This window comes from Bos taurus, chromosome 3, assembly GCF_002263795.3.
Source record: "Bos taurus isolate L1 Dominette 01449 registration number 42190680 breed Hereford chromosome 3, ARS-UCD2.0, whole genome shotgun sequence".
In the NCBI taxonomy this organism is placed as follows: Eukaryota; Metazoa; Chordata; class Mammalia; order Artiodactyla; family Bovidae; genus Bos; species Bos taurus.
This window is the reverse complement of record NC_037330.1, coordinates 53,862,098-53,889,824: the sequence shown is the minus strand read 5'-3', so window position 1 is coordinate 53,889,824 and position 27,727 is coordinate 53,862,098. Positions and strand designations below refer to the sequence as shown.

At 39.8% G+C, this 27,727-nt stretch overlaps 1 protein-coding gene across 2 annotated transcripts; it reads right to left on the bottom strand.

Moving 5' to 3' along the window:
* Nucleotides 1-1,782: 1,782 nt before the first annotated feature.
* LOC513659 (guanylate-binding protein 6) lies at nucleotides 1,783-27,398 on the bottom strand. 2 transcript variants are annotated; one of them, XM_002686262.5, is made up of 11 exons: nucleotides 27,248-27,398; nucleotides 22,657-22,865; nucleotides 21,726-21,853; nucleotides 19,163-19,272; nucleotides 18,768-18,964; nucleotides 7,818-8,063; nucleotides 6,244-6,524; nucleotides 5,340-5,552; nucleotides 3,487-3,589; nucleotides 2,955-3,148; nucleotides 1,783-2,045 (listed from the first exon to the last, which is right to left on the bottom strand). In XM_002686262.5, the coding sequence occupies exons 2-11, from the start codon at nucleotides 22,844-22,846 to the stop codon at nucleotides 1,821-1,823; spliced, it is 1,887 nt and encodes a 628-aa protein (XP_002686308.1). In that variant the 5' UTR covers nucleotides 22,847-22,865; nucleotides 27,248-27,398; the 3' UTR covers nucleotides 1,783-1,820. The 2 variants fall into 2 exon arrangements, with proteins under 2 accessions (XP_002686308.1, XP_005204401.1); XM_005204344.5 differs by having other exon boundaries at nucleotides 22,657-22,861.
* Between the last annotated feature and the right edge of the window lie 329 nt (nucleotides 27,399-27,727).

Here is a 27,727-nt window from a genome sequence, read left to right as displayed (position 1 = left end):
CACACTTTTGGACTTACAGCCTCCATAACTGGGAGACATAAGCATTTGTAGTCTAAGCCATCCAGTCTGTGTTAATTTGTTATAGAGCCTGAGCTAAGACAAACCCTGATTCTCACCACTATCATTGTGGGTGCTCGACTTTTGATGTTTAAATGCCAACACCTGGCCTCCATGTATCAGCGTCTATCAGCCCCAGTACTGTCAGGACATCCAGTTCTTCATGGTACATCCCTCCTTCTACTCTTGCCTGCAGCAGAGAGCCACCAGTGAACTTTCAAGCAAGATGGGATTCCTCTCACCAGGAATATTCCTAATGTTTAGTAATTTTCTTCCAGCATCTTACAAGTGTACTTCACAGGAAGTAAAGGCAGAGTCGGACACAACTTGGTGACTAAACCACTACCACTAATGGTTCCTCTAGCTGAGAAATCAAGGGGTAACAGGAAAGTTTATACCTTATATTTGAAGCAAATGTAAGGGATTAAAAACCAAACCAAGAGGAAAACAAACTAGGATGCAAATTTGATGCCTTCTAGTGTTTTGCTCCAACTCATTGAACAGGCTAATATTTCTAGAAACAATGAACAATTTTATCATCTAACAGTCAATTTCAAATTCCATTTATTATCATTTTTAGTATTATACTTCATGCTTTCTTTGTTATTTGAGAAATGACAACGATATAATGAAAAACACGTGTTTTTTTTAAACACCCTTAATACCAAGCTGTCCCTCCCCAGAAGAAATCAATGATATCAGTTTTTCAAGAGATGCTCCATATAAATGAGTGCACATAATAACTGCAGTTTTTATGGTGAACAGATAATGCAAACTGTTTTCTACCTCAGTTTTTTTTCATTCTACAATATATCTTTAAGCTTTTTCTATATTTATGCGGAAGAGAAGGCAATGGCACCCCACTCCAGTACTCTTGCTTGGAAAATCCCATGGACAGAGGAGCCTGTTAGGCTGCAATCCATGGGGTCGCTAAGAGTTGGACACGACCGAGCGACTTCCCTTTCACTTTTCACTTTCATGCATTGGAGAAGGAAATGGCAACCCACTCCAATGTTCTTACCTGGAGAATCCCAGGGATGGGGGAGCCTGGTGGGCTGCAGTCTATGGGGTCGCACAGAGTCGGACACGACTGAAGTGACTTAGCATAGCATAGCATATTTATGTGGATAGACTTCCATTGTTGATTTATTTACTGGCTACATAGTATTCCAGTATATGTACATGCAAAATATACATTATTAATACCAACTATATAGATAGACAGTTAAGTAGTTTTCAGTCTTTTGCCATTAAAAGAGATGCCTCAATGGACCTCTTGTATATATATATGTGTATAAAGCAGTAGTGGTGTTAGTCGCTCGATCATGTCCAGCTCTTTGAGACCCCATGGACTATAGGCCACCAGGCCCCTCTGTCCATGGGATTTTCCAGGCAAGAACACTGGAGTGGGTTGCCATGCCCTTCTCCAGAGAATCTTCCTGACCCAAGGATTGAACCTGGGTTTCCTGCATTGAGAGCAAATTCTTTACCGTCTGAGCTAGAGGGAAGCTATATATGTGTATATGTGTGTATATGCTGTGTGTGTGTGTGTGTGATTTTGCACACATATATTTCTTAAAAGTGGAGATGCTGTATCAAAATGTCTAGGCATTTATTCTGTCTAATGTGGGCCAGGCATTGATATTTTTAGTAACCACTTTTTATATTTAAAGCCTTGCTAAATGAAAGTGAAAAGCATTCACACCAAACATAGGCCAGAGCATATACATATATAATATATCTTTAATTTTTTAAAAGGAGATCTACTTTTTAAATAGGGAGCCCATGCCTCTCACAATATGACCAAGAAGTTTGCCTGGAGCACACAATACTGAAGCAATCTCTTTGCCAAATCTGTCCAAGACTAGTGCAATCCAGGAAGCATTACCATCATTAGTATTATCAATCATATTTCTCAAATGATTTATCTCTGCACTCATATTCTCAGATTTCTGTCTAAATCCTTCTTTAAGCAGAGCTTCCTGGGCCTAAAAAAAAAAAAAAAAGAGTGAGAAAAGTAAAAAATTTTTAATTCCCTTTTTTCTCAAGGATTACATTTTCTCAAATTTTAAAACCTCATCAAACTGTCTATTTTATTCCTAACATTGTTCTCTCTTACTCAATCATGGAAGGAGAATTTTGTAAACAGAATATCTACCAGTTTTGACCTGAACATTAAGAGAAATTGTAATTTACAGTCTTACTACTACTCATACACCATTGGATTTAGCCCGTGAAGCTAAGCCTGACATGAGGACAAATACATGTTCTAGACAAAAGATGCCAGGTGTGATTGCACTAAGTCTCAGCCCCACTCAGGATGGTATAGTCATCCAAATCATAGACATCTGTTCTAAACACACCCAGATGGACAGTGAGAGAGTTTCCCTTTTGCCGCACGATAGCTTGGGTATCCACCCCTGGAGACAATGCAGCACATTTAGAAGCTGTCCCTGCCCTGTGTTTTTTAAGTCTGGGCCTTGCTGATAGTTCTATGTCAGCATAGATAGGGCCTTTGGGTGGTAGCAGGGTAACTGGCAGTGATGCTCTAAAGCAAACCAGTTAAATACATGTGGTTAGAATATCCATTTAACCAAGCCTCATGAGATCATTTTAAAACTCCCCAAATTTTATAATAGGGTTTATAAATACAAACCGTGTTCATACTCTCTGATGGCTTGCAGAGGCCCTATGCCTCTTGAAGTCTCCAGAGTCTACTTACAGAATAGCACTCAAAGACTTTGGAAGGATTCAAAGGCTTTGGGGTTTTAATGAATCACAAGCAGTAAATGTCAATGGTTCTTCCCTCCATGGTCTTGCTGTAACCTTTACCCATCCCTTCCTGAGGTCCCAGGGTAATGACCATCGAGCACGACTAAGGCCACAGCCTGACTTACCTTCAGCTTATGCTCCAACATCATAGTCTGCTCTCTCAGTATGTTTTCTCTTTCCCTCTCCAGCTTCTCTGTCAGCTGGGCTATGTTTTCCTGGAGACTCCTCTGTTGCGCCTCCATCTCCTGCTCCTGCTCTTGCAGTTTCTGTCTTAGCAGCTCCAGTTCCTTCTCAGCTGTCTCATTCCTGGCCCGCTCCTCTGCCCCAGGAAGGTTTTAGAGAGGGAAGAAAATAAGGTAAGGACTGATCTCTACCCTCCTGACCTCAGAGATTAAAATAAAGTTGGAAAGCAAGGTGGGAAATCTCTGAATTCCTTGCTTTGTCCACATCACCAAGAGCACATTCCAGAATGTGATGGGAGTCTGGCTGATGTCTAACCCTGTTGTGATTGCACAATTCCTTTTACTGTTTTCAGATGTAGCAGAGTTGTTCCACAGATGGAGAGGAATCTCTTTGTACCAGGGTTTTAGTCTCACACCTGTCAGAGGGCACTGCCCAAGTCTACCCATTCCCTGTGAGCCAAACCCTACCCCGTACCTGCTACAGCCTTCTCCCCATCAGTGAGGGCTTTATCTGCCTGCAGGATGGATTTCTCGACTACCACCTGTGACTGCAGAAAGCTCTGGAGGACTTCATTTTCCTGAGGAACCAAGAAGGAACACAGAACTTAGATTTCCATTGGGGAGATAAGTGCAAAAACAGTCACATCCACATAATTTTTCTTCATGTTTAAAATTCCACAGTAGTCCCCTACAAGTCTAAGCTCCTTAGAGTGACCTGTCTTCCTCCCATCTCCCTCTCAGTGCTACTTCCTTCTAGCCACTCTAGACTCCAGCCAGTCAGAACTATCTTCAGTTCTACAAACCCAAGATCTCCAGTACTTTTATATATTTGTCTTCCCAGTGTGAAATATTGCCTCTAAACTGTGCTGCTGTTTTCCTCTGCTCAGTTTAGTTCAGTTCAGTTGCTCAGTTGTGTCTGACTCTTTGCGACCTCATGAATCCCAGCACCCCAGGCCTCCGTGTCCATCACCAATTCCTGGAGTTCACTCAAACTCACATCCATCGAGTCAGTGATGCCATCCAGCCATCTCACCCTCTGTCGCCCCCTTCTCCTCCTGCCCCCAATCACTCCCAGCATCAGAGTCTTTTCCAATGAGTCAACTCTTCACATGAGGTGGCCAATGTACTGGAGTTTCAGCTTTAGCATCATTCCTTCCAAAGAAATCCCAGGGCTGATCTCCTTCAGAATGGACTGGTTGGATCTCCTTGCAGTCCAAGGGACTCTCAAGAGTCTTCTCCAACACCATAGTTCAAAAGCATCAATTCTTCGGCTCTCAGCTTTCTTCACAGCCCAACTCTCACATCCATACATGACCGCAGGAAAAACCATAGCCTTGACTAGATGGACCTTTTTTGGCGAAGTAATGTCTCTGCTTTTCAATATGCTATCTAGGTTGGTCATAACTTTTCTTCCAAGGAGTAAGCATCTTTTAATTTCATGGCTGCAGTCACCATCTGCAGTGATTTTGGAGCCCAGAAAAATAAAGTCTAACACTGTTTCCACTGTTTCCCCATCTATTTCCCATGAAGTGATGGGACCAGATGCCATGCTCTTCATTTTCTGAATGTTGAGTTTTAAGCCAACTTTTTCACTCTCCTCTTTCACCTTCATCAAGAGGCTTTTTAGTTCCTCTTCACTTTCTGCCATAAGGGTGATGTCATCTGCATATCTGAGGTTATTAATATTTCTCCCGGCAATCTTGATTGCAGCTTGTGCTTCTTCACTTGATGGCTAAAACTTAAGGCAACTTTGTTTAACCTGCTAATCCTCTCAGTTCAGATCTTTAAGATGATGACAATAAGTGTAGATGCATCTTTATGTCATTTGAAGGATTAAAGGGTCTAAGGAAAGATCCAGGAATCCCATCCCTGGGCATATATTCCAGGAAAACCAAAATTTAGAAAGACACATGTATCCCAATTTTCATTGCAGCACTATTTACAACAACCAGGCATGGAGGCAACCTAAATGTCCATCAACAGAGGAATAGATTAAAAAGATATACATAAATGGAATATCACTCAGCCATAAAAAAGAACAAAGTAATGTCATTTGCAGCAATATGGATGGACCTAGAGACTATCAAATTGTGTGAAGTAAGTTAGACACAGAAAGCAAATATCATATGATATCACTTATATGTGGAGTCTAATAAATAGGTACAAATGTAGTTATTAATGAATTTCATACAGTGAATCTTAAGACCTAAAACTTTCATGATTTCCCCATATTCTCTTATTACCCACACTTGGTGTTTTGCTCTCAGATTTTCAAGAGACCCTCTGGACTCTATTCTGTAGGCTCCCCATGCTCCCCTTGTTCCTCACCTTTACTCCTTTCCTGGGCACTTGGCAATAGTCCTGTTGTAATCTTTCCATTGCTTTCCTGTAGAGTTTGTGCCCTCCAGGAACAGAGAAAGCACCTGCTGATATACTTTGCATTAGGGCCTTGGAAAGCTCATCAAGTTTAGCCTGGCAGTATTTGATAGATGCCTCTTCATTCTGCAGCATGAAACCCTCCTTCTTATTCTTTATGACTTCCTGCAAGGGAAATATAGAGAGATGTCACCAGGAAAATGAAAAAGAGGAGGTAAAATTTCAAAGAACGTAGTAGAAGGATTGGTCTAACTGCTGTCCTCATGAGAAAAGTATTTTTTTTAATCAAATAAAAAAGCAATCACAAGACCTGATCTATCACAACTCTGAAAACTCTCTGATAGAGCACAGGAAATTTTCTCAGCTTCCCTTCAGGTTCTTATCTGAAATGTTGGAGTTGCATTATCTCTTCTCTGTGGTTCTTTGCAGTTGCAATGCTCAGTGATTCTATTTTCAATGATATAGCAAGGAGCAACCTAAGTTGAAAATGGCTTGGAATAAGAGTCTGATTAGAAAAATTTTAGTTCCTGATCAAAAGAATGTGTTCAAAGAAAAAGAAATCAACTTAAGAATGACTTGTGTGTGTGCCCTGGACAGCACTGGAATCTGCAGAAATATTTACTTCCAAAGGATATCTATACTGGTTTTACAGCAGAGATGAGAGACATTTCCAGATAAACTTCCCAAGATTTGGTAGAAAAAAGAAGACAACGCAGTCCTTTGAACCTCTATCCCTCATGTGAACACAGACTACTTCATCCTTGAATGAGGGATGAACCATGGGGACCATAAGGGCACTGCTAGGCTTCATTATTCAAGGGGAGGGGGGAAAATGGTAAATACAAAGACAAATTACCAGAAGACCCATCTGGAATTCCTGATCTTTGTCCTTGAAGGAGCTCTCCATGAAGATGGCAATGGCTTCCCTCTCACAGGCTGCGTGCACCTCCAGCAGTTCCTGGAACGTCTCTGTGGGGAGGCTCAGTCGCTGGGTCATTTGCTCACTGTAGTGGTCAGCTGCCTTCTGCACAGCTGCTGAGTTTTCCAGCTGGGCCAGAGTTGTCACTGCATTCTCCAAGCAAGGTACAGCTCCGGTATTGATAGTATCCACATAGGTCACAACCAGAGTCCTCAGTCCTAAATAAGTCAGGACATTTAAGGGATAAATATTAAGTTATCAATCAATAGGCACCAAGATTCTCAGACTACATTTTTAAAGACACACATGCACACACACACACACACACCGTTCCCCCTTCTACTATCACTACCTTCATTTTCTTATTGACTCTTTATTTTTATGTTTTTCCAGCCCACAGGGCAGAAAAAATTGAAAATCTACCTCTATGTAATAAACTAGGAGGCATCTGAAATATTAAAAGCAATATAGATTGCATAGGTATTAAGATGAGACAGGGTATATAAGATTATATTTACTCACAATTCTGAGGCTTTGAATGGATTTTTCAGTGATTTATGGACTAGTATTTATTTTTGGTCCACTCTAATCTTCAAAAAAATTAAAAGACACTTAAAATTAAAAGATGCTTGCTCCTTGGAAGAAAAGCTATGACCAACCTAGATAGCGTATTAAAAAGCAGAGATGTTACTTTGCCAACAAAGGTTTGTCTAGTCAAAGCTATGGTTTTCCCAATAGTTGTATATGAATGTGAGAGTTGGACCATGAAGAAAACAGAGTGCCAAAGAATTGATGCTTTTGAACTGGGTGTTGAAGAAGACTCTTGGGAGTCCCTTGGATCTCAAGGAGATCAAACCAGTCAATCCTAAAGGAAATCAGTCCTGAATGTTCATTGGAAGGACTGATACTGAGGCTGAAGCTCCAATATTTTGGCCACCTGATGGAAAGAACTGACTCATTTGAAAAGGCCCTGATGCTGGGAAAAATAGAAGGCAGGAAGAGAAGGGGATGACAGAGAATGAGATGGTTGGATGGCATTACTGACTCGATGGACATGAGGTTGAGCAAGTTCCAGGAGTTGGTGATGGACAGGGAAGCCTGACGTGCTGCAGTGCATGGGGTCACAAAGTGTCAGACATGACTGAGCGACTGAACTGAGCTGAATCTTCCAAAATATCTTTCATATTCTACTCGCAAAGAACACTTACTATATAGGACTTCAGAAAATGGAAGATTCTGTTTTTATACCCTGATAGTGAGTTTTTTCTCAGTAGAGGAATTTTCCAGATAAGTAGAAGCCACAGATTTCAGTGACAAAACTTGCCATTTAAGGAAGGGATTTGTAAATTCCCCAAAGTAAGATAATTATGAAGCATACATATTTCTTTATGGAGTATGAGTGTCTGTAAAACCCAAATTCCATAAAGAATCAAACAAAAATACTGAAAAACATATTATACACAATATTCAGCACACATCAACCCCCATGGAATCAGGAAAAAGAGACTCACGATTCCCAGTGACCATGATCCCCTCTTTGAGGGTCTTGATTTTTGCATTGGTGAAGATGTAAGAGCAGAAATTGTTTGTTTGTTTCAGGAATTTAGGATCCAGTTGGTCTTCAGACACATTCTCAATATTGTGTAGGAGTTCTTTGTCATTTGTTGGCCAATCAAACACAAAACACTTCCGTGTTGGAAAGAAATGCCTGATACACTCTCTGGGTAGATTGGATGTTTTGGCTTTGGGATTCCTGCCTGAAAGACAGAAAAACAGATTAGAGAGGGAAGACTTTTGAAACAATGGAGCTCATGGTGTTCAGGACAGGGATTTGTGTTTCTTTGCTGTCTTCTATGCTAATAACTTATTTAACATAAACACTCAGCACTTCCTTGCACATAAAACTTACACCATTGATATAACTCTGGAGAGAAGTTTTGGGAGACATCTGATTCAATAAAAGAAACCTAAAACTGATATCTGCAGACCTGCACACTATAGAGCAGTTGTCTCTTAGATATTTACTGAACTAATGGGTAAAAGGATGAAAGTTCAAATGTAAATTTTAGCTCTAGTTAGTCTCATGTAGGAATTGAGCCGTGAGGCCGAGAAGAAGAGCCATAAACAAGGGTTAAGGGACAATACTTGAAATATTGGGAATGACACCCTAATTATTTAGAGAAAATGATTTTGATGCTAAAAAATACTTGGTACAGAGTTAGCTAATTTTTAGCAAAAACCTCTGAAGGATAAACGTAACTAAAATTCAATTTTAAGATGTCACCACTAATCAATCAACTCTGACAAAAACTATTATATTTGATCTGACAGTTGTCCTCTTCTGACCAGACAATTTCTCAATAGATATTTTGAGAAAGCATAAATAGAAAAAGCAAGAATGAGTAAATCAGAATTGATATCTCTCTCAAGATTTCATCAGATATACCCAGTGTAAATGTAACCCATTAAAATAATTCATTAATTTGTAATTAAAACACAGGTAAATATGTGAGAATCAGGAGAAAGCTGGGATGAAGAAGGTAAAATGAATGTTCTAAAAATTATCAGAAATATTGAAAAAGCATAGATTGAAAAGACACACACTTCATCAGGTTTATTTAGAACATTAAGTCATTTTTTACATGATATTCCCAGGTGGTACTAGCAGTAAAGAACCTGCCTGCCAATGCAGGAGACGTAAGAGATGTGGGTTCGATCCCTGGGTCAGGAAGATCCCCTGGAGGAGGGCATGGCAACCCAATCCAGAATTCTTCCCTGGAGAATCCCAAGGGCAGAGGAATCTGGAGGGCTACAGTCCATAGAGTCGCAGAGTCAGACATGACGAAACGACTTAGCCTAGCACATAACTATACAGGATTAGAAAGATCCCTCTTTGAGAATAAAATCTACCTATGTGAAATGCAGTTGTTGGTTTTTTTTTTAATTAGATAGACTTTTCATTACAATTTCATGCCAACAAGTACCTGGTCAGTTGTTTTCCTCAACAAAGAAAAGCAGAAGCCAAAATAGGGAACACAGGCGTCTGGTCTTTAGAAGGCTTTAGCACCCATTGTAATCTGGATGCTAATTTACAAATGGTATAAAAAACAAATTGATTTTGAATAATTTCACTTCACCTTACACTTTACTTTTCTTAAGTGAACATCAACTCCAGTGGCTAGAGCTTTGCAACCCACTTTCCAGCCATGATTCCTACAGATTTTGATCTAATCTCAAGTACAAATGCAACCCTGTAGAGGGAATTCCTAATAATGTACTTTCACAGCCTTGAGAAATTCCATAGAAATAGCACCTGGAAAAACAGCATATATTAAGAAACTGTGTTAATGATTATCTTTCATGTTTTTCTTAAGAATAATCTCCTTGTTACAAACCCTAAGGCCAGACCCAGAAGGGAGTATGACTGGGATTATGAAAGCATGGACCTTGGAACACTGGCTCAGCGTCAGGCATAAATGCTGCCTACCCACTTGCTGATTGTTCCCAACACAAGCCCAAAAGGGAACTTCTTGGAGTAAAAACAAGGAGATCTGGATTATGTCAGTGTAGTGCCTTGGGAAATATAAGATCAAAAATAGTCTTGTAGTCTGCAATTAAAAATAAAAGCTGGACTCAGAGTGGACCCTCACCTCAGTCCAATAGAGGCTATATGTACCCTGACCCATTGCACCAGATTTTGTGTTCTGTCTTCATTCTTGTTGCTCACTCCTAGACCATTAGGGCAACAATTGGCACCAAACGTAGGGCCAGAGCAAAAGACCACTAGGAGCAAAAGTGAAATTACAGCAACACAGAACCTGGGATAGTTGAGAGGCCTCTGAAAATTCCTGCTGGTAAGTCTTCAAGCATTTACAGGGTTAAAATGGTAAAACTCAGCAGTGGCCACAGGACTGGAAAAGGTCAGTTTTCATTCCAATCCCAACGAAAGGCAATGCTAAAGAACGCTCAAACTACCGCACAATTCCACTCGTCTCACACGCTAGTAAAGTAATGCTCAAAATTCTCCAAGCCAGGCTTCAATGATACATGAACCCTGAACTTCCATATGTTCAGACTGGTTTTAGAAAAGGCAGAGGAACAAGAAATAAAATTGCCAACATCTGCTGGATCATCAAAAAAGCAAGAGAGTTCCAGAAAAACATCTATTTCTGCTTTATTGACTATGCCAGGCCTTTGTGTGGATCACAACAAACTGTGGAAAATTCTTCAAGAGACTACCAGACCACCTGACCTGCCTCTTGAGAAACCTGTATGCAGGTCAGGAAGCAACAGTCAGAACTGGACATGGAACAACAGGCTGGTTCCAAATAGGGAAAGGACTACATCAAGGCTGTATATTGTCACCCTGCTTATTTAACTTACATACAGAGTACATCACGAGAAACGCTGGGCTGGAGGAAGCACAAGCTGGAATCAAGATTGCTGGGAGAAATATCAATAATCTCAGATATGCAGATGACACCACTCTTATGGCAGAAAGTGAAGAAGAACTAAAGAGCCTCTTGATGAAAGTGGAAGAAGACAGTGAAAAATTTGGCTTAAAACTCAACATTCAGAAAACTAAGATCATGGCATCTGGTCCCATCACTTCATGGCAAATGGAGAAACAGTGGAAACAGTGACAGACTTTATGTGGGGAGCTCCAAAGTCACTGTGGAGAAGGCGATGGCACCCCACTCCAGTACTCTTGCCTGGCAAATCCCATGGATGGAGGAGCAGTCCACGGGGTCGCAAAGAGTTGGACATGACTGAGCGACTTCCCTTTCACTTTTCACTTTCATGCATTGGAAAAGGAAATGGCAACACACTCCAGTGTTCTTGCCTGCAGAATCCCAGGGATGGGGGAGCCTGGTGGGCTGCCGTCTATGGGGTCACACAGAGTCGGACACAACTGAAGTGACTTAGAAGTAGAAGAAAATCACTGCAGATGTTGACTGCACCCGGGAAATTAAAAGACTTACTCCTTGGAAGAAAAACTATGACCAATCTAGACAGCATATTAAAAAACAGAGACATTACTTTGCCAACACAAAGGTCTGTCTAGTCAAGGCTATGGTTTTTCCAATAGCCATGTATGGATGTGAGAGTTGGACTATAAAGAAAGCTGAGCACAGAAGAATTGATGCTTTTGAACTGTGGTATTGGAGAAGACTCTTGAGAGTCCCTTGGACTGCAAGGAGATCCAACCAGTCCATCCTAAAGGAAATCAGTCCTGAATATTCATTGGTAGGACTGATATTAAAGCTGAAACTCCAATACTTTTGCCACCTGATGTGAAGACCTGACTCATTTGAAAAGACTCTGATGCTGGGAAAGATTGAGGGCAGGAGGAGAAGGTGACAACAGAGGATGAGATGGTTGGATGGCATCACAGACTCAATGGACATGAGTTTGAGTAAACTCTGGGAGTTGGTGATAGACAGGGAGGCCTGGTGTGTTGCAGTCCATGGGGTCGCAAAGAGTCGAACATGACTAAGTGACTAAACAAACTGAAAATGGGAAATGTTGAGACTGTAGAACACTATCACCCACATATTTGTTTATTAAGACAACTCTTGAAAGGGAGAGGAGCTTCTATTAGTGAAGGGGGATTATTAGAATTGTTGCAAGCAATAGATAAATATTGCTGCTTGTTCCCATCAATAGGGGCCTTGGATTTAAAAGTCTGGGAAAAGGTTGGAGCCAAGTTTAAAAAAGAACATGCAAAAGGAACTCCACTCCCTATTTCTATTTGGAGTATGTGGGCATTAATTAACTCAGTACTGGAACCTTTGCAGATTTCTGATTCTTTTGATGAAAATGATGATAATTCTCTTGAATAACCTCAAAGTTCAGAGTATGTGGAGTCTGAGGGAAAGGGGCAGCCATCTGCAAAACCTGCTCCTTCAGCTCCTGAGGAAGATGATGAGGGATTTTTTCCTCCGTCTCCTCCCCCTTGTCCTCCAAATCAATATAGCAAGGGCAGTCGCCAAATTATGTTCAATCAAGGTTATATACCAGGATTGGGACTGGGCAAAAATCAACAAGGAAGTATTTATCCTTTGACTACTCAAGATTTCAAACCACCCTCTTTTCACTAGTGGCCACTGCTCCTATTAATCTTCCTCCACCCACACCCATACCCCTTAATCGGAAAACAGATCAACCTATGTGGATAGAGCAGTGCCCCCTAAACCAAAAAAAAAAAAAATTGAGGCTTTACATGAATTAGTTAATGAACAACTTAACAAGGGACATATTATTGAGTCCTTTGCACTCATCTCACATGCTAGTAAAGTAATGCTCAAAATTCTCCAAGCCAGGCTTCAGCAATATGTGGACCATGAACTTCCTGATGTTCCAGCTGGTTTTAGAAAAGGCAGAGGAACAAGAGATCAAATTGCCAACATCCTCTGGATCATGGAAAAAGCAAGAGACTTCCAGAAAATCATCTATTTCTGCTTTATTGACTATGCCAAAGCCTTTGACTGTGTGGATCACAATAAACTGTGGAAAATTCTGAAAGAGATGGGAATACCAGACCACCTGGTATTCCCAGGTGGGAAAAAACTCTTAGAAATTTGTATGCAGGTCAGGAAGCAACAGTTAGAACTAGACATGGAACAACAGACTGGTTCCAAATAGGAAAAGGAGTTCATCAAGGCTGTATATTGTCACCCTGTTTATTTAACTTATACGCAGAGTACATCATGAGAAATGCTGGACTGGAAGAAACACAAGCTGGAATCAAGATTGCCAGGAGAAATATCAATAACCTCAGATATGCAGATGACACCACCCTTATGGCAGAAAGTGAAGAGGAACAAAAAGCCTCTTGGTGAAAGTGAAAGAGAAGAGTGAAAAAGTTGGCTTAAAGCTCAACATTCAGAAAACGAAGATCATGGCATCTGGTCCCATCACTTCATGGGAAATAGATGGGGAAACAGTGGAAACAGTGTCAGACTTCATTTTTGGGGGCTCCAAAATCACTGCAGATGGTGACTACAACCATGAAATTAAAAGACACTTACTCCTTGGAAGGAAAGTTATGACCAACCTAGATAGCATATTGAAAAGCAGAGACATTACTTTGCCAACAAAGGTCTGTCCAGTCAAGGCTATGGTTTTTCCTGTGGTCATGTACGGATGTGAGAGTTGGACTGTGAAGAAGGCTGAGCACCAAAGAATTGATGCTTTTGAACTGTGGTGTTGGAGAAGACTCTTGAGAGTCCCTTGAACTGCAAGGAGATCCAACCAGTCCATTCTGAAGGAGATCAGCCCTGGGATTTCTTTGGAAGGAATGATGCTAAAGCTGAAACTCCAGTACTTTGGCCAGCTCATGCGAAGAGTTGACTCATTGGAAAAGACTCTGATGCTGGGAGGGATTAGGGGCAAGAGAAGAAGGGGACGACAGAGGATGAGATGGCTGGATGGCATCACTGACTTGATGGACGTGAGTCTGAGTGAACTCCGGGAGTTGGTGATGGACAGGGAGGCCTGGCGTGCTGGGATTCATGGGGTCGCAAAGAGTCGGACACGACTGAGCGACTGATCTGATCTATCTTAGCCCTTGGAATTCTCCAGTGTTCGTTATACAAAAGAAATCTGGTTAACAGAGAATGCTTACTGATCTGAGAGCTGTTAATGCTGTTATTGTTTCAATGGGTGCTCTGCAGCCTGGTCTACCTAATCCTAGTATGATTCCAAGAAATTTGCATTTGTTTGCTATTGATCTCAGAGATTGTTTTTTCACTATTCCTTTACATCCTGATGATAAACCTAGATTTGCCTTTTCAGTTCCCTCCATTAATTTAAAAGAGCCACATAAAAGACTTCAATGGACTGTATTACTTCAAGGTATGCTTAACAGTCCCACTATTTGTCAAAATTTTGTAGCCAAGGCTTTACATCCAATGCGACAGCAATTCCCTTATGCATATATCATTCATTATATGGATGATATACTATGTGCCTACCTGAAATTGATAGCCTATAGGAATGTTTTTAAAGCTAAAGGAATGCTTGGAATGTACTGGCTTGTATATAGCTCCTGATAAATCACAATACACTGAACCTTTTCAGTACTCAGGAAATAAGTCACCCATACTGCAATCAAACCAAAAGATGCAGATACGCAGAGACTCAATTAAAACTTTAAATGAACTGGATTCAGCCTAAACTAGGGATTCCAACTTATTCTTTATCCCATTTATTCTATTAAGAGAAAATCCAGAGCTTAATAGCTCCCAACAAAAATTTCCTGAGGCTGAGAAAAAACTAGCAATTATAGAACAAGCTGTACAAAACTGCCAAATAGACAAAATAGACCCTTTAGAGCCTCTTCAGTTGTTTGTCTTCCCCACCCCTCATTCCCCTACTGGGTTGATTATGCAAACTCCTTTAATAGTTTAATGGCTATTCTTAGCTAATTCACAAACAAAATCTATTACCCTTTACTTAGATATGGTAGCCAATATAATTCTAAAAGGAAGAGAGTGTGTTCAACAGCTTACTGGACATGATCCCTGCCTTGTTTGGACTACACCAACTTCCAAGGAATTAAAACATTCTCTTCAAAATTCATTATTCATTATCTTGGCAACAAACTTTTAGTTGTCCAATATGTTGGACATATTGGCAACCACTATCCTGATTTGCCTATATCTTGTAGTTTTTAAAACAAACAAGATGGATTTTGCCTAGAATTAGCAGTATCAACCCCATTCCCTCCGCTCCTCTCAATTTTACAGATGGCACTAGCTGAGGGAAAGCAGGATATACAGGCACATTTATGCCAGTAATTGAAACACCTGGATATTCTGCACAACAAGCAAAAATTCTACCTACTATACACATATCACAAAATATTCCCCAAGCAATTAATATCTTATCTGATTCTCAATATTCTGTACATGTCACTAAACATATATAAACAGCAACTATTAAGGATACTATCCCATCCACATTATATACACTTTTTACAAATTTACAACAGGTGATTAGACACTGACGGTTTCCATTCTACATTACTCATATTCAGGCTCATACTATTTTACCAGGGCCTTTAACAGAAGGAAATACTCAAGCCGATGCCCTTTTATTTCCAGCCTTTACAGAGGCATCAGCCTTTCATGACCTGACACATTGTAATTCAAAATATTTAAAAACCAAGTTTCACATCACTTGGGCTTAAGCTAAACAGATTGTGAGCACTTGTCCTACATGTCAGATGGTTGCAATAACCATGTCTCTAACAGAAACTGGGGGAATTAATCCTCGTGGCCTGAGGCCAAATCAGATCTGGCAGATGGACGTAACTCACCTTCCATCCTTTGGAAAGCTTGCTTATGTACATGTCACAGTTGATATTAACTCTAAATTTATATGGGCAACTGCTTGCTCTGGAGAATCTACAAGACACGTTATTTCACATTTGCGTAGCTGCTTTGCTACTATGGGCCTCCCACAAAATATAAAAACAGACAATGGCCCAGCTTACACCAGTTCTGCTTTTAGGGATTTTTTAAAGGCTTGGTCTATGAAAACATCATACAGGAATTCCCTATAATCCCCACGGACAAACTATTGTAGAACAAGCTAACAGATTCTTAAAGAAATGTTACAAAAACAGAAAGGGGGAGATGGAATGTCACTTCCACCACAGCAAATATTATATAAAGTATTATTTACTTAAAATTTTTTGCATCAAGATAATGATTTCACCGCAGCAGAACAGCATTTTATAAAGGAACAAAAAGAAATTCACCCCAAACCACCTGTTTGGTGGTATGATCCACAAACACACTCATGGCATAGGGTGAATCTGATAACCTGGGGAAGGGGTTTCGCTTGTGTTTCACTAGTGATTCAGAAACACCCGTTTGGATTCCATCGCGTCATCTGAAACCGTATCATGAGCAAACTCCCACAGAAGAGATGCTTCACATGGGATGTAGAGACCCCAGTCATGAGTTTAAAAAGCATGAGTCTGAAACAAACAAAGATAACGATTCCCCTCCTGTCAACACATCAGAACAAGATTCCCACGTGGGGACAAATTAAAAGATGAACACAGAAATCAAAGGAGATCTTAGAAAATGAAGGGAAAGCTGTCACTCCTAACAACCCGGGCATTTCCATGTTTGCTCTTATCACCACCGCAGTGAGTATACATACCCCTAGCAACAGCTGAATCTAAAAATTATACTTATTGGGCATGTATACCTAACCCCCCATTACAAAAACCTGTTGATTGGGGGGATTCTATGATCCCCATTTATGTTAATGATTCTTCCTGGATACCAGGACCTGAAGATACACATCTTCCTCTTTTTTAAACAAGAGGAAGGGACTCCCTTCAGTGTTGTTTATGGGTATGAATCCTGGACAATTTGTGTAGGACCAGCTACAGGATGTCTTAAATTATCTGTGCAAGCCTGGCTGCCCACCAATTCTTTAAATAGCAACTATACTAAGATTTAGCTACATCTTCTCTCTGGTCTGAGTTTTGCTTATAACAACTCAGAACCTGACAATTACACCAAATCAGACAGACCTTTATGAGAGCATCTCAAGCTATGGACTGAAAAACAAGATCGTATTCAGTGGGATAATTGTTGTGGAACTGAGGGAGTAATTTTGATTAATGGTTCCTATGGAATTGATGGGACTGGTCCCCTAAGGGGTAGGCAGTCTCTAATTGTTCTCATCAAAATCAGTACTGCAATTCTCACAAAAGGCTGTGTTGGAAGCTGCATGAAGTCTTTCACCATACTAATATCACCACTCATTTAGATCATCCAATTATATGGCATGGTAGTGGCATGTCTCCCCCCTTCCCACAATTGGATCAAGGAATAGGGCAAGGAGAAATTTGGAAATTGGCCTTAAGTCTTAAAAAATTCCAAATTTGGGATGGATGTTATTTCTTGACATTTAATACCAGTCCAAACTGGACATTTTACATTCAGGCTTGTGTGAGAGATCCTTATGTACTCTTGAAAAGAACAATTTCTATCAATGAAAGTGTACAAGAATTTTCTTGCCAGGATTGAAAATTATATACTTGCTTAAATTCTTCACTTTATAATGCTAATCACTCATTTGTTATATGAAGAAGGAGATGAGGAATACGGCTTCCAGTAAATCAAACCAGACCTTGGGGAGGCTCTTCTGAAAGACATCCTCTTTTAAAAGTTATAAAGAAAGTACTACAGCATTCCAAAATGTTTATTGGACTCCTTATGGCAGCTATTATGGGAATTATCACCATAACCATGACAGCAGTAATAGCCGGGCTGGCACTGCATCAAACGATATAAACGACTACATTTGTACAGCAGTGGTACCAAAATGCAAGTTCTGCCTGGGGAAGTCAAACCCACATAGACCAAGAAATTAATGAACAACTGATGGCTTTAGAAAATGCAGCTCTCCTACTAGGGGACAAAGTACAAAATTTTAAGTTACAAATTCATCTTAAGTGTGATTGGAATATCTCTTCATTTTGTGTCATACCTCATAAGTATAATCAAAGTGCATATACTTGGGACTGATTATCTGAACATTTGAGAGGACACATTCATAATAATCTATCCTCAGATATTTCCCGGTTACAGGCTACTATTTCTAATATGCAGAATGATCACTTACAATTACTCCCAGAAACTGATTTTTTTGAAGAAATTGAGGAAAGCTTACATTAACTTAACCCCATGATGTGGATTAAAACTTTAGGAGGAGGATTGCTTGGTACAATAATATCAGGATGTAAATTTTTAACTGTTTTGTGTCTAGTCCTCAGATGCATGAGAAAAACCATCCGAGAACTGATGAAAAAGGCAGTTGCTCAGACAGCATATCTACTCCTGCAAAAACAAAAAGGGAGATGTAGTGGGAATTCCTATAATGTACTTTCACAGCCTTGAGAAATTCCACAGAAATAGCACCTGGAAAAACAGCATATATTAAGAAACTGTGTTAATGATTATCTTTCATGTTTTTCTTAAGAATAATCTCCTTGTTACAAACCCCAAGACCAGACCCAGAAGGGAGTATGACTGGGATCATGAAAGCATGGACCTTGGAACACCAGGTCCGTGTCAAGCATGAACACTGCCTATACACTTGCTGATTGTTGAGACAAGCCCAAAAGGGAACAACCTGGCGTAAAAACAAGGAGATCTGGACTATGTCAGCGTAGTGTCTTGGGAAAGATAACATAAAAAATAGTCTTGTAGTCTGCAATTAGGAATAAAAGCTGGACTCAGAGTGGACTCTGCACCTCAGTCCCATACAGGCTGCATGTCCCCTGACCCATTGCACCAGATTTCGTGTTCTGTCTTCATTCTTGTCGCTCACTCCCGGACCATTAGGGCAACACAACCCCAGAGATGATAGACAGTGTTTAGTAAATCCCACCCTCCATTAGACCATCCACTGCCTGGGTCGTGCTCTAATACCTGGAATCAGCTTCAAGGCATTCTCCAGGTACTGATCTTCTGTGATAGGGTGACCGTTTAACTTCAGCTCCAGGGTGAAATCCCGAACAGCCCAGATAAAGTCTGGAAAGAAACTCACAAACTCTGTGGAATCTTCTACTCCATCAGGTCTTGGAGAGGACTTGGCCTGGATAAGTTCTGTGAGCTCTGTCACATAGCTAAGATTTGGTTAAAGAAAAGTAACAGCCTCCGCACAAGTCCTACATTTCCCTAATTAAAAAGTATTATCATCACTCTCTTTGGCCCTGGGTCCCCTCTGCTCCACCAAAGGCAACTAAATGATAGGGAAGGAGAAATGACTCTATCACTTTCATCAAACTCGGTGAAACGTGGAGGTTCAGTTTCTGGAAGGATACTACAGCTGTTCCAGGGCCTGGTGGTTGATGGTGCTCGTGCTATTGTAGACAAAGGTGCTGCATAGAAGCACAGCCAGGGCAAAGATCCACGAGTCATTCTTAGGGTCACCCTAGAAACCACATTTAAACAAGAGGTTTAGGATTTTACTCCTAAATTAAAAATTCATTCATCCATTGATTCTATCAGGCTTTCATGTATTATTTCAGTTAACACACTCATAGACACTATTTGAAGACAGACGCAAATACAGATATCAGCTTTGACAATTACAAAGACATTTTTTATGTTTGTGATTTTTTCATATATAAAGTGATTCTAATCTTTATAAGACTTTCTTTTCCCTCAGTGGATGAAGGAAAATAACATATACATAAAAACTAGTACAGTACTTGGTACGTAACTATGTATTCAATGATGAGTGTTAGTACTTCTTCATTCCACATGTATTTATTAATCATAGCTCATATAAAATAGACCAGAGTTGGCATAATTGGGCTTTTAAATTATATTAAATCAATAAATATCTACAAAAGTTAATACTCTCCCACTGTTCTTAGATTTCAAAAAGCAATGTTAAAAATGACAATTATTCCTTTCAGGACGCCTATTTCAAATAAGTGACAAACATCCATAACAATAAATGCAGCAAAGATGACAGTACCTATAGAAAGCTGACATCTTAGTAATGTATATAAGCAGAGAAACTTATAGCTATAACATTAAATTAAAATTTATGTCTGTAAAGGAAGAACCAAGCTATGAAAGTTGGAGAAACAACGTGACATGAAAGCTTCCTCGAAGTCTTGAACTGAGTATTAAAGAATTGGCAAAATGTGGACTTCAAGAAATGAAGGTGATCCCATAGACAGAAGCACTCACAGAGGCAAAATTAGAGATGGGAGAATACTGGGGTCTTATAATTAAAACAGAGTTATTTCATTTGACTGGAGCAGAAGGTGAGTGGAGAAGTGAATTTGAAGCTCTAGTGCAACCTGATGAAGGGCCTTAAAGGCCAGACTAATTTGTTTGTATAAATCATAGCATTTTCTAAATAGTAGCATAAATCTATATATTATTTCTGCTGTAAAGAGTGTGTAAAGCTGCTGCCTAGAGCAAATGGAAAAACTGATTTATGTCAAGACATTTCTATATGGGAATTTGGGGGGAAATAGTCTATTCATTACTTTATTTCCCCAAAACTCAGTCTTAGAAAATAATCAATTAGAAGAAGTGGCATTTATGGAAAACAATCAATTATTTCAACAACAAGACTATATCATTTTGATATATGACTTTCAAGATAAAAACAGAATTTCTAATTCTCCTTTGGGGAGAAATATAAAAAGCTATAGAAATTTAGGTACTATTTCCAAATAACTCTAAAGTTAATGAAACAAAGAAATGTAACTTCTTTCACCCATTAGTAGAAAGCTAAAATATCAAAAAATCCATCTTAAAATGTTTCTTGTAGGACAAACATATGTCTTATAGAACCACCACATCTAGAGGTATCTCACAGCTTTCTAAAATGTTCTGTGAACAGTTGATGAATTTCATCATAGAAAATGTAAACCCATCTCTTAACTCCAACCTTTAAATACACTCTTCATCTGATAGCTAAGAAGATGAATCAAAAATCCTTCCTCTCTCCCAGGTTGATGTTTCTCCTCTTTTTTACCAACACACCTTTATAACTTAACTGTAAGTGATGGAAACTGTCAAGTCCTGCCTGGATCACCTTTTAAGACTGAAGGACTTATTCCCCTAGCTGTTGGGAGTGCCAGTGAAAGAGTCTTTAGGTGTTAGCCCTATTAATTAGAAAGGCTCCCAAAGTAACTTTTCAATAATTTACTAGCACCATTGTTCCAAGTCAGAGCAACTCAAAAGGACCATTCTTGCCCAGAGCTCCCAGGGAATTGACAGGGGTTGGTGATTGCAATGTAGTTCAGCTTCCTCCTCTCTCTAACCTTCTTCTTTACCAATCACCCTTTATTAAAGCTGACTGCACATGTGTGGTCTTTGAGAACAAGACCTTTACTTTGGTCACTGATATCTACCTTATTTGGGCCTCCCTGGTGGCTCAGTTGGTAACGAATCCACCTGTAATGCGGGAGACTCGGGTTTAATCCCTGGGTCAGGGAAGATCCCCTGGAGAAGGAAATGGCAATGCACTCCAGTATTCTTGCCTGGGAAATCCCACGGACAGAGGAGCCTGGTGGGCTACAGTCTGTGGGGTCACAAGAGTCAGATACAGCTTAGCAACTAAACCACCAACACAATCTACCTTCTTAAGTCCAAAAGCCTAGAATTCAGCTGTTCAATAATTATTTATTAAAAGAAATCAAGTCATCCATGCAGTGCCAAGAAATAAAATATTTTATTTAATATATGTCTAATAACTTTTCCTAGAAGTGGGATTCAAACAAACCATAGTTTGCCTCATTTACTATAGTTGACTTCTGGATTTTACAAATAGACTACAGCAGCTAAAGTTCTACGATCATCAAGCAATAAGGAGAAAACCCAGAATAAAAAGGATTTATCTGTGACCTTCCACCTCACCTTTTCCACATCCCCCAAGCCCTCGGTGTCCAGAAGGACCAGGGTGTGGTTCTCTTTGGAGGGGTGGGGCACACACCACATCCAGATGCCCTTGGTTTCAGACTGCACTGTGGAGCCCAGAGGGAAACCTGCAAAGGGAGGGGAGAAAGCAATATTCAATCACAGCAGATAATCTAAGCCACCAAGGGGTTACAAAATCAGACTTACTAGAATGCAAGTACCTTAGTACATATGATGGTGCTGTCTCTACCTCAACAAGAATGCCCTACTTTGTGTGTTCTCTGTTTCAAGGAGAAGGGGATATTAATTGCAATAATGATACCAAGCAAGGGTTCAGCATGGAGACAAAGAAGTATCCATGAGTCAGATAAAACAGAGGTTATGGCTAACTGTAACAAGAACATTTTGAAAGAATGGTGAGTTTCAAAAGTGGAGAAGTGCATTACAGTGAGATATGGACATGGAAAAAAAGTAAAAAAAAAAAAGAAATTGAGATTGTATTTTTCCAGAAAAAAATTATTTTTAAAAAAGTGGGAGAGTTTGAGAGGTTTTAGCCACAATAGGATATGAAATCCAGGAAGAATTTTTAAGATGATAGATAATGAAATATCTTTATATGTTCTTGAGAATATTCAATTAAAAAAAAAATGTTTTGAAAGTGAGAAGACAACTGCAAGAGCACAGTATTTAATCAGGTCGGATAAGGTAGGATTTTTGCATATGTTGAAGAGATTTTGCTTTATAGGAATAAAACAGAGAACATGATAATAGATCACAATAAGGTAGTGATTTAGTGGTGAGAATTAGAAGTGGAAGATTGGCTTATTCAGAGGAATTTGTTTCTCCCTTCACATGATCAAGGAAGAAAACTAAGAAACTAAGATGTCAGCTAGAATCAAACAACTGGACTCTAACCAAGTACAACACTCACCATGGTTCTGTCCTGCAAGACGGTTCATCAAGTAGGATTTGCCTGTACGATAGAGTCCTACAATGCCCACCACCACCACTGGCTGAGAAATCTTCTCAAGAATCTGTAGAGCTTTCTGGTTCACTGACAGAATCTCATTGTCATTTTCCACCAGACAAATGGGGTTCATCATGTTGGGTCCAGATGTCATGGTAACCTAGAAGAGCTTTCTAGTAGAAATAAGATTACAGGCAGAGTAATACAAGGCATCTGTCAACTTCAAATTCAGTAAGACTTCTGTACTTTCCATGAGACAACAGGTAACCTAGAATTAGCATACTACCGAGGTTTTCCTCCATCATTTCCTCAAATCTCTATGATGTTTTTAATAAAACACAAACTATTATCACTATCTATAATTTTACTTCAAGAATAATAATAAAATTCAAGTTATTGTTACCATGCACTGAAGGCCTACAACATACTAAGCCCCAATCCTAAAGGAAATCAATCCTGAATATACATTGGAAGGACCAATGCTGAAGCTGAAGATCCAGTACTTTGGCCACTTGATGCAAAGAGCTGACTCATTGCAAAAGACCCTGATCCTGGGAAAGACTGAAGGCAGGAGGAGAAGGGGATGACAAAGGATGAGATGGTTGGATGGCATCACCGATTCAATGGATATGAGTTTGAGCAAACTCTGGGAGATGGTGAAGGACAAGGAAGCCTGGCATGCTGCATTCCATGGGGTTCCAAAGAGTAAGACATGACCTACCGATAGAACAATGAACAATGATACATAAAATACATGTGTGATGCTGTTCAGTAGCTCAGTCATGTCTGACTCTTTGTGACCCCATGAACTGTAGACCACCAGGCTCCTCTGTCCATGAAATTTTCCAGGCAAGAATACTGGAACACATTGCCATTTCCTACTCCAGGGGATCTTCCCAACCCAGAGATTGAACCCCCTGTCTCCTGCACCTTCTGCATTGGCAGGCCAATTCTGTACCACTGAGCCACCTGGGAAGCCCACATAAAGCACAAACCCAGCTAAGTTCATATTTGAAAGAACCAACCATGCTATTCAAGACTTGGAACCTTCAGCCTCATTCCCCAACCTCTGGGGATCACAGAAGAGCTGAAAGTTGAGTAATCATTAGTGACCAATTATTTAATCAACCATAGCTATTGAATGAGGGTTCTATTTAAAAAACTAGAAAAAAAAAAAGCTAACTAAAATGGTTCAGAGAGCTTCTGGCTTGATAAACATGGAGGTTTCCAAAGGATAGCATGTTCAGAGGGAACATGGAAACTCCATACCCCTTTATTGCTGCTGCTGCTGCTGCTAAGTCACTTCATTCGTGTCTGACTCTGTGCAACCCCACAGACAGCAGCCCACCAGGCTCCTCTGTCCCTGGGATTCTCCAGGCAAGAACACTGGAATGAGTTGCCATTTCCTTCTCCTACCCCTTTCTTACTTTCATGCATTTCTTCTCTCTTGCTCTTCCTGGATTGTATCCTTTTTTTTTTTTTAATAAATCAATAACCTAGAAAGTAAACAATTTTTCCTGATTTCTGTAAACCATCCTAGCAAATTATTGAACCTGAGGAGAAGATTGTGGGAACCTTCACTGTATAGCCAGTTAGAAGCCCAAGTGACAATCTAGACTTGCAATTTGTGTCTTAATTGAGGGACTCAACCCTTAACCTGTGGACTGTGGAGTATGGACTAACTCTGAGAAATTACTATGTCAAAATTGCTTAGTATGATTATATGCCCACGTAAGTGATGACCAGAAGTGATATATGGAGGATAGAAATTTGAGAGGAGAAGCTGAATTTTTCCTTTTCAAGGTAAAGGCGAACAATAGATGATCAGAAGCCCTGAGGAGAGACTGTCTGGAAAATTAAGATATTTTAAAGCAGCGCATATATGGGAAATTTGAAAAGGCACACACAGGCCCAGGGAAGATGCATAAAAGAAAAGCCTAAAAAGACTTTATTGTTTCTCTTTAGCTTAATCCCAAACCTCAAAACCAAGGACAAATTTAGTGAAAGATTTCCTTGGAACAAAACTGGCAGACAAAGAACTCAAAATGTGACTGATTTTATAAATGCCCAACATCACTAATTACTAGAGAACTGCAAATCTCCAATATTTGTTATTTATGTTTGGGTTTTTTTTTTTCTTTTAACAATAGCCCTTCTTATTGGCCATTTATTTTTTTTAGAATCTTACAGAAAAACCTGAACCAACTTTTTAACCAACCCAATATATTTAGAGAGATAAAGTAAATGTAGCAAAAGATGCTGCTACTGCTGCTGCTAAGTTGCTTCAGTCATGTCCGACTCTGTGCGACCCCACAGACAGCAGCCTACCAGGCTCCCCAGTCCCTGAGATTCTCCAGGCAAGAACACTGGAGTGGGTTGCCATTTCCTTCTCCAATGCATGAAAGTGAAAAGTGATGTTCGACTCTTAGCAACCCCATGGACTGCAGCCTACCAGGCTCCTCCACCCATGGGATTTTCCAGGCAAGAGTACTGGAGTGGGGTGCCATTGCCTTCTCCAAGCAAAAGATGACCACTAGGTAAATCTAGATGAAAAGAGATGGGATTTCCTTGTAACTGTTTTCCAAGGCAAAGTTTGATTTGAAAAATTAAATATTAAAAGCACTATTATACCGTGGATCTCTTGGCATATTTTTGGTTGCTATTATGCTAAAAGTTCCCTATAATATCTATGCATGTTTCATTATCAGAATGTATAAGCATGATATTATATTCAATTATCTAAAATATTGTTTTATATTTACAGGTCAAACATTCTAGATACATTTAATACTATCAAAAGATACTTCAAAAACCAAACAGACAAACAAAAAAATCACTCTATCAGTTACTACTCATGTAGTCTTAAACAAGGAGCCCCACCTAGTTAAACTTAAGTTTTTAAAGATAATTATAGGGGTAATGTGAGAAAAATTATAGATCCAGTATGGTGGATGTTTTAATAATAAAATTAGATACTATAAGCTTGTATCTAAGCATAGCACACAGCACAAAATAGAATTTCAGAACATGTTTGTTGAATTAGATGAAGACTTATCCACAAAAATTGCACTGAACAGATTGGTCCTTTGGGTTCTGCATTTGAACACAATCTGTGGACTCTAGGTTACTAAGAAATAAGGTCTACAAATAAAAAATTTTTATCAGAGAAAAGCAGCAAGCAATTTCATACATTGCTCCTGCACCATTTGCTTTTGTCTAGTTCTTCAGTGTGGGAATCAAGAATACAAAGGAAAACAGGAGCCTCTAACAGCTACATTATAATTTCTAGAATTGTCCAGTTCCCTCCTTAAAGGGAAGATTACAGGAAGCTGTAGGAAGATGTGAGATGAACCACTGCAAACAACTTTATAAAAACCAGTTCTGTCTTCCTCTCAATAAATCATTCATCCATGCATTGTCCGTTGTGTCTCTTTTGCAACTCTGTGGACTGTAGACTGCCAGACTCCTCTGTCCATGGGATTTCCCAGGCAAGAATACTGGAGTGGGTTGCCATTTCCTCCTCCAGGGATCTTCCCAACCCAGTGATTAAACCCACATCTCCTGCATCTCTTGCTTAAAAGGCAGATTCTTTACCACTGAGCCACTTAGGAAGCCCCCCACACACACCTCCCTCAATGAATATTCTACCTCTAATCAAAAATACCCCATTCATTCAATGATAAAAATAAGAAAAAAGATGAAATCAAAAAATCCTACAGGGATGCCCCCACACTTTCCCCTGAGTGTGTCTTTCTGCTTTTGCCTCAGTAAACTACTTCTTTGTTCTCTTTGCTCAAAAAACAAAAAAGCAAACAAACAAAGAAAAACCCACAGATCTGTAGATCTCTGATTTCTTACTGTGAATGGGCTACAAAATTCTGAACTTCAAATTAACAAAGTGCAGCTGTTCAGTCCTACTCAGGATTGGTTTTCTAAATTTGATCTACAGAAGAATTATCCAAAGGGATTGTTAAACCCAGATGGTATAGATTTTTTAAATGCTACAAACGGCTCCAACTTCATAACCATGAAAAGCAAACCAACAAACACAACAGATGGGAGAGAAGAGAGAGAGAGAGAAAAGGAGAAGAGAACGAAAGAGTTTTGATGAGATTTTAAATCTTTAATTATTAAATATCAGCTATGTGGGTACTAAATTTAATGCACATAGACAAATTTTCAGAGCTCTCTCTGTGAAGCTTTCTTAAGTATGACTGATATAAAGATGAAAAGAAATGATCTCTTTAAGTTATAATTGCCTGTAACCGCCTTGGCAGGAAATATCTTGTTCTCTGAATTCAAATGCCAGCCACAGAGCTTGACAAAGCAAGACAGGCAAAATCCCATAAGGGCTCCTTCTAGAAGCAGCACATCCAGGAAGACACAGTGTGCCCGTCACTTTGCAGCCCTACTGATCCAAACAGAGAAGCTGTAGCTCCCCAAAATAAAGCCAGCTGTAGACCTCTGCACTCCAGACAACAAGCCATCTGCCCTTCTTCAATTGTCACATTGAATCAAAAATCAATCTTAGATAGCACATAAAAGATGGACATACCTGTTCCACACACCAGGAGTCCAAGAATGGTTCCAGTTGCCTCTCACCCTTTGCTTACTTGCTCCTTCCACCCCTTTGTCTCTCCTTTATCAAAGCTAAAGAAGACTGAGCAAGTCAGTCTTCTCTTCCAGTATAGTGATATGTTTAAACTGAAATTGAAAGTATGCTCTTTCTGAGGTAGCAGAGTCATGCCAGATTCTTTGACTACAGCACAAATATGGGTGTGTGGAGCAGAGTGAGAGGAAATTAGAAAAAGCCAGTCCAGAATGACTGAATTAGGATTGCAGAATGTGAATCCTAACACATTCCACCACTTTTCTATGGTGGAATTTCAGCCACTTTAAAGGCTTCCATGGCCTCTCTTCTCTCCTGGGCATAAGATTGCTTGAAGTGAGTGAAATTGAGCTGTGTAAACCAAGTATATTTCAAGCATTTTTTTTCTCAGCAAGGATTCCTGGGTACTGTGTTAGTGAAGAACTC

What these genes read in the sequence shown, in the direction of transcription:
- LOC513659 (XM_002686262.5), bottom strand. Translation starts at nt 22,846, where the DNA reads ATGACATCTGGACCCAACATGATGAACCCCATTTGTCTGGTGGAAAAT. An exon ending in CAGGCCCTGGAACAGCTGTA is followed by an intron (nt 18,965 to 19,162) that starts GTATCCTTCCAG and finishes ACCAAATCTTAG; the next exon opens with CTATGTGACAGAGCTCACAG. An exon ending in AATTCCAGATGGGTCTTCTG is followed by an intron (nt 5,553 to 6,243) that starts GTAATTTGTCTT and finishes TTTCCCTTGCAG; the next exon opens with GAAGTCATAAAGAATAAGAA.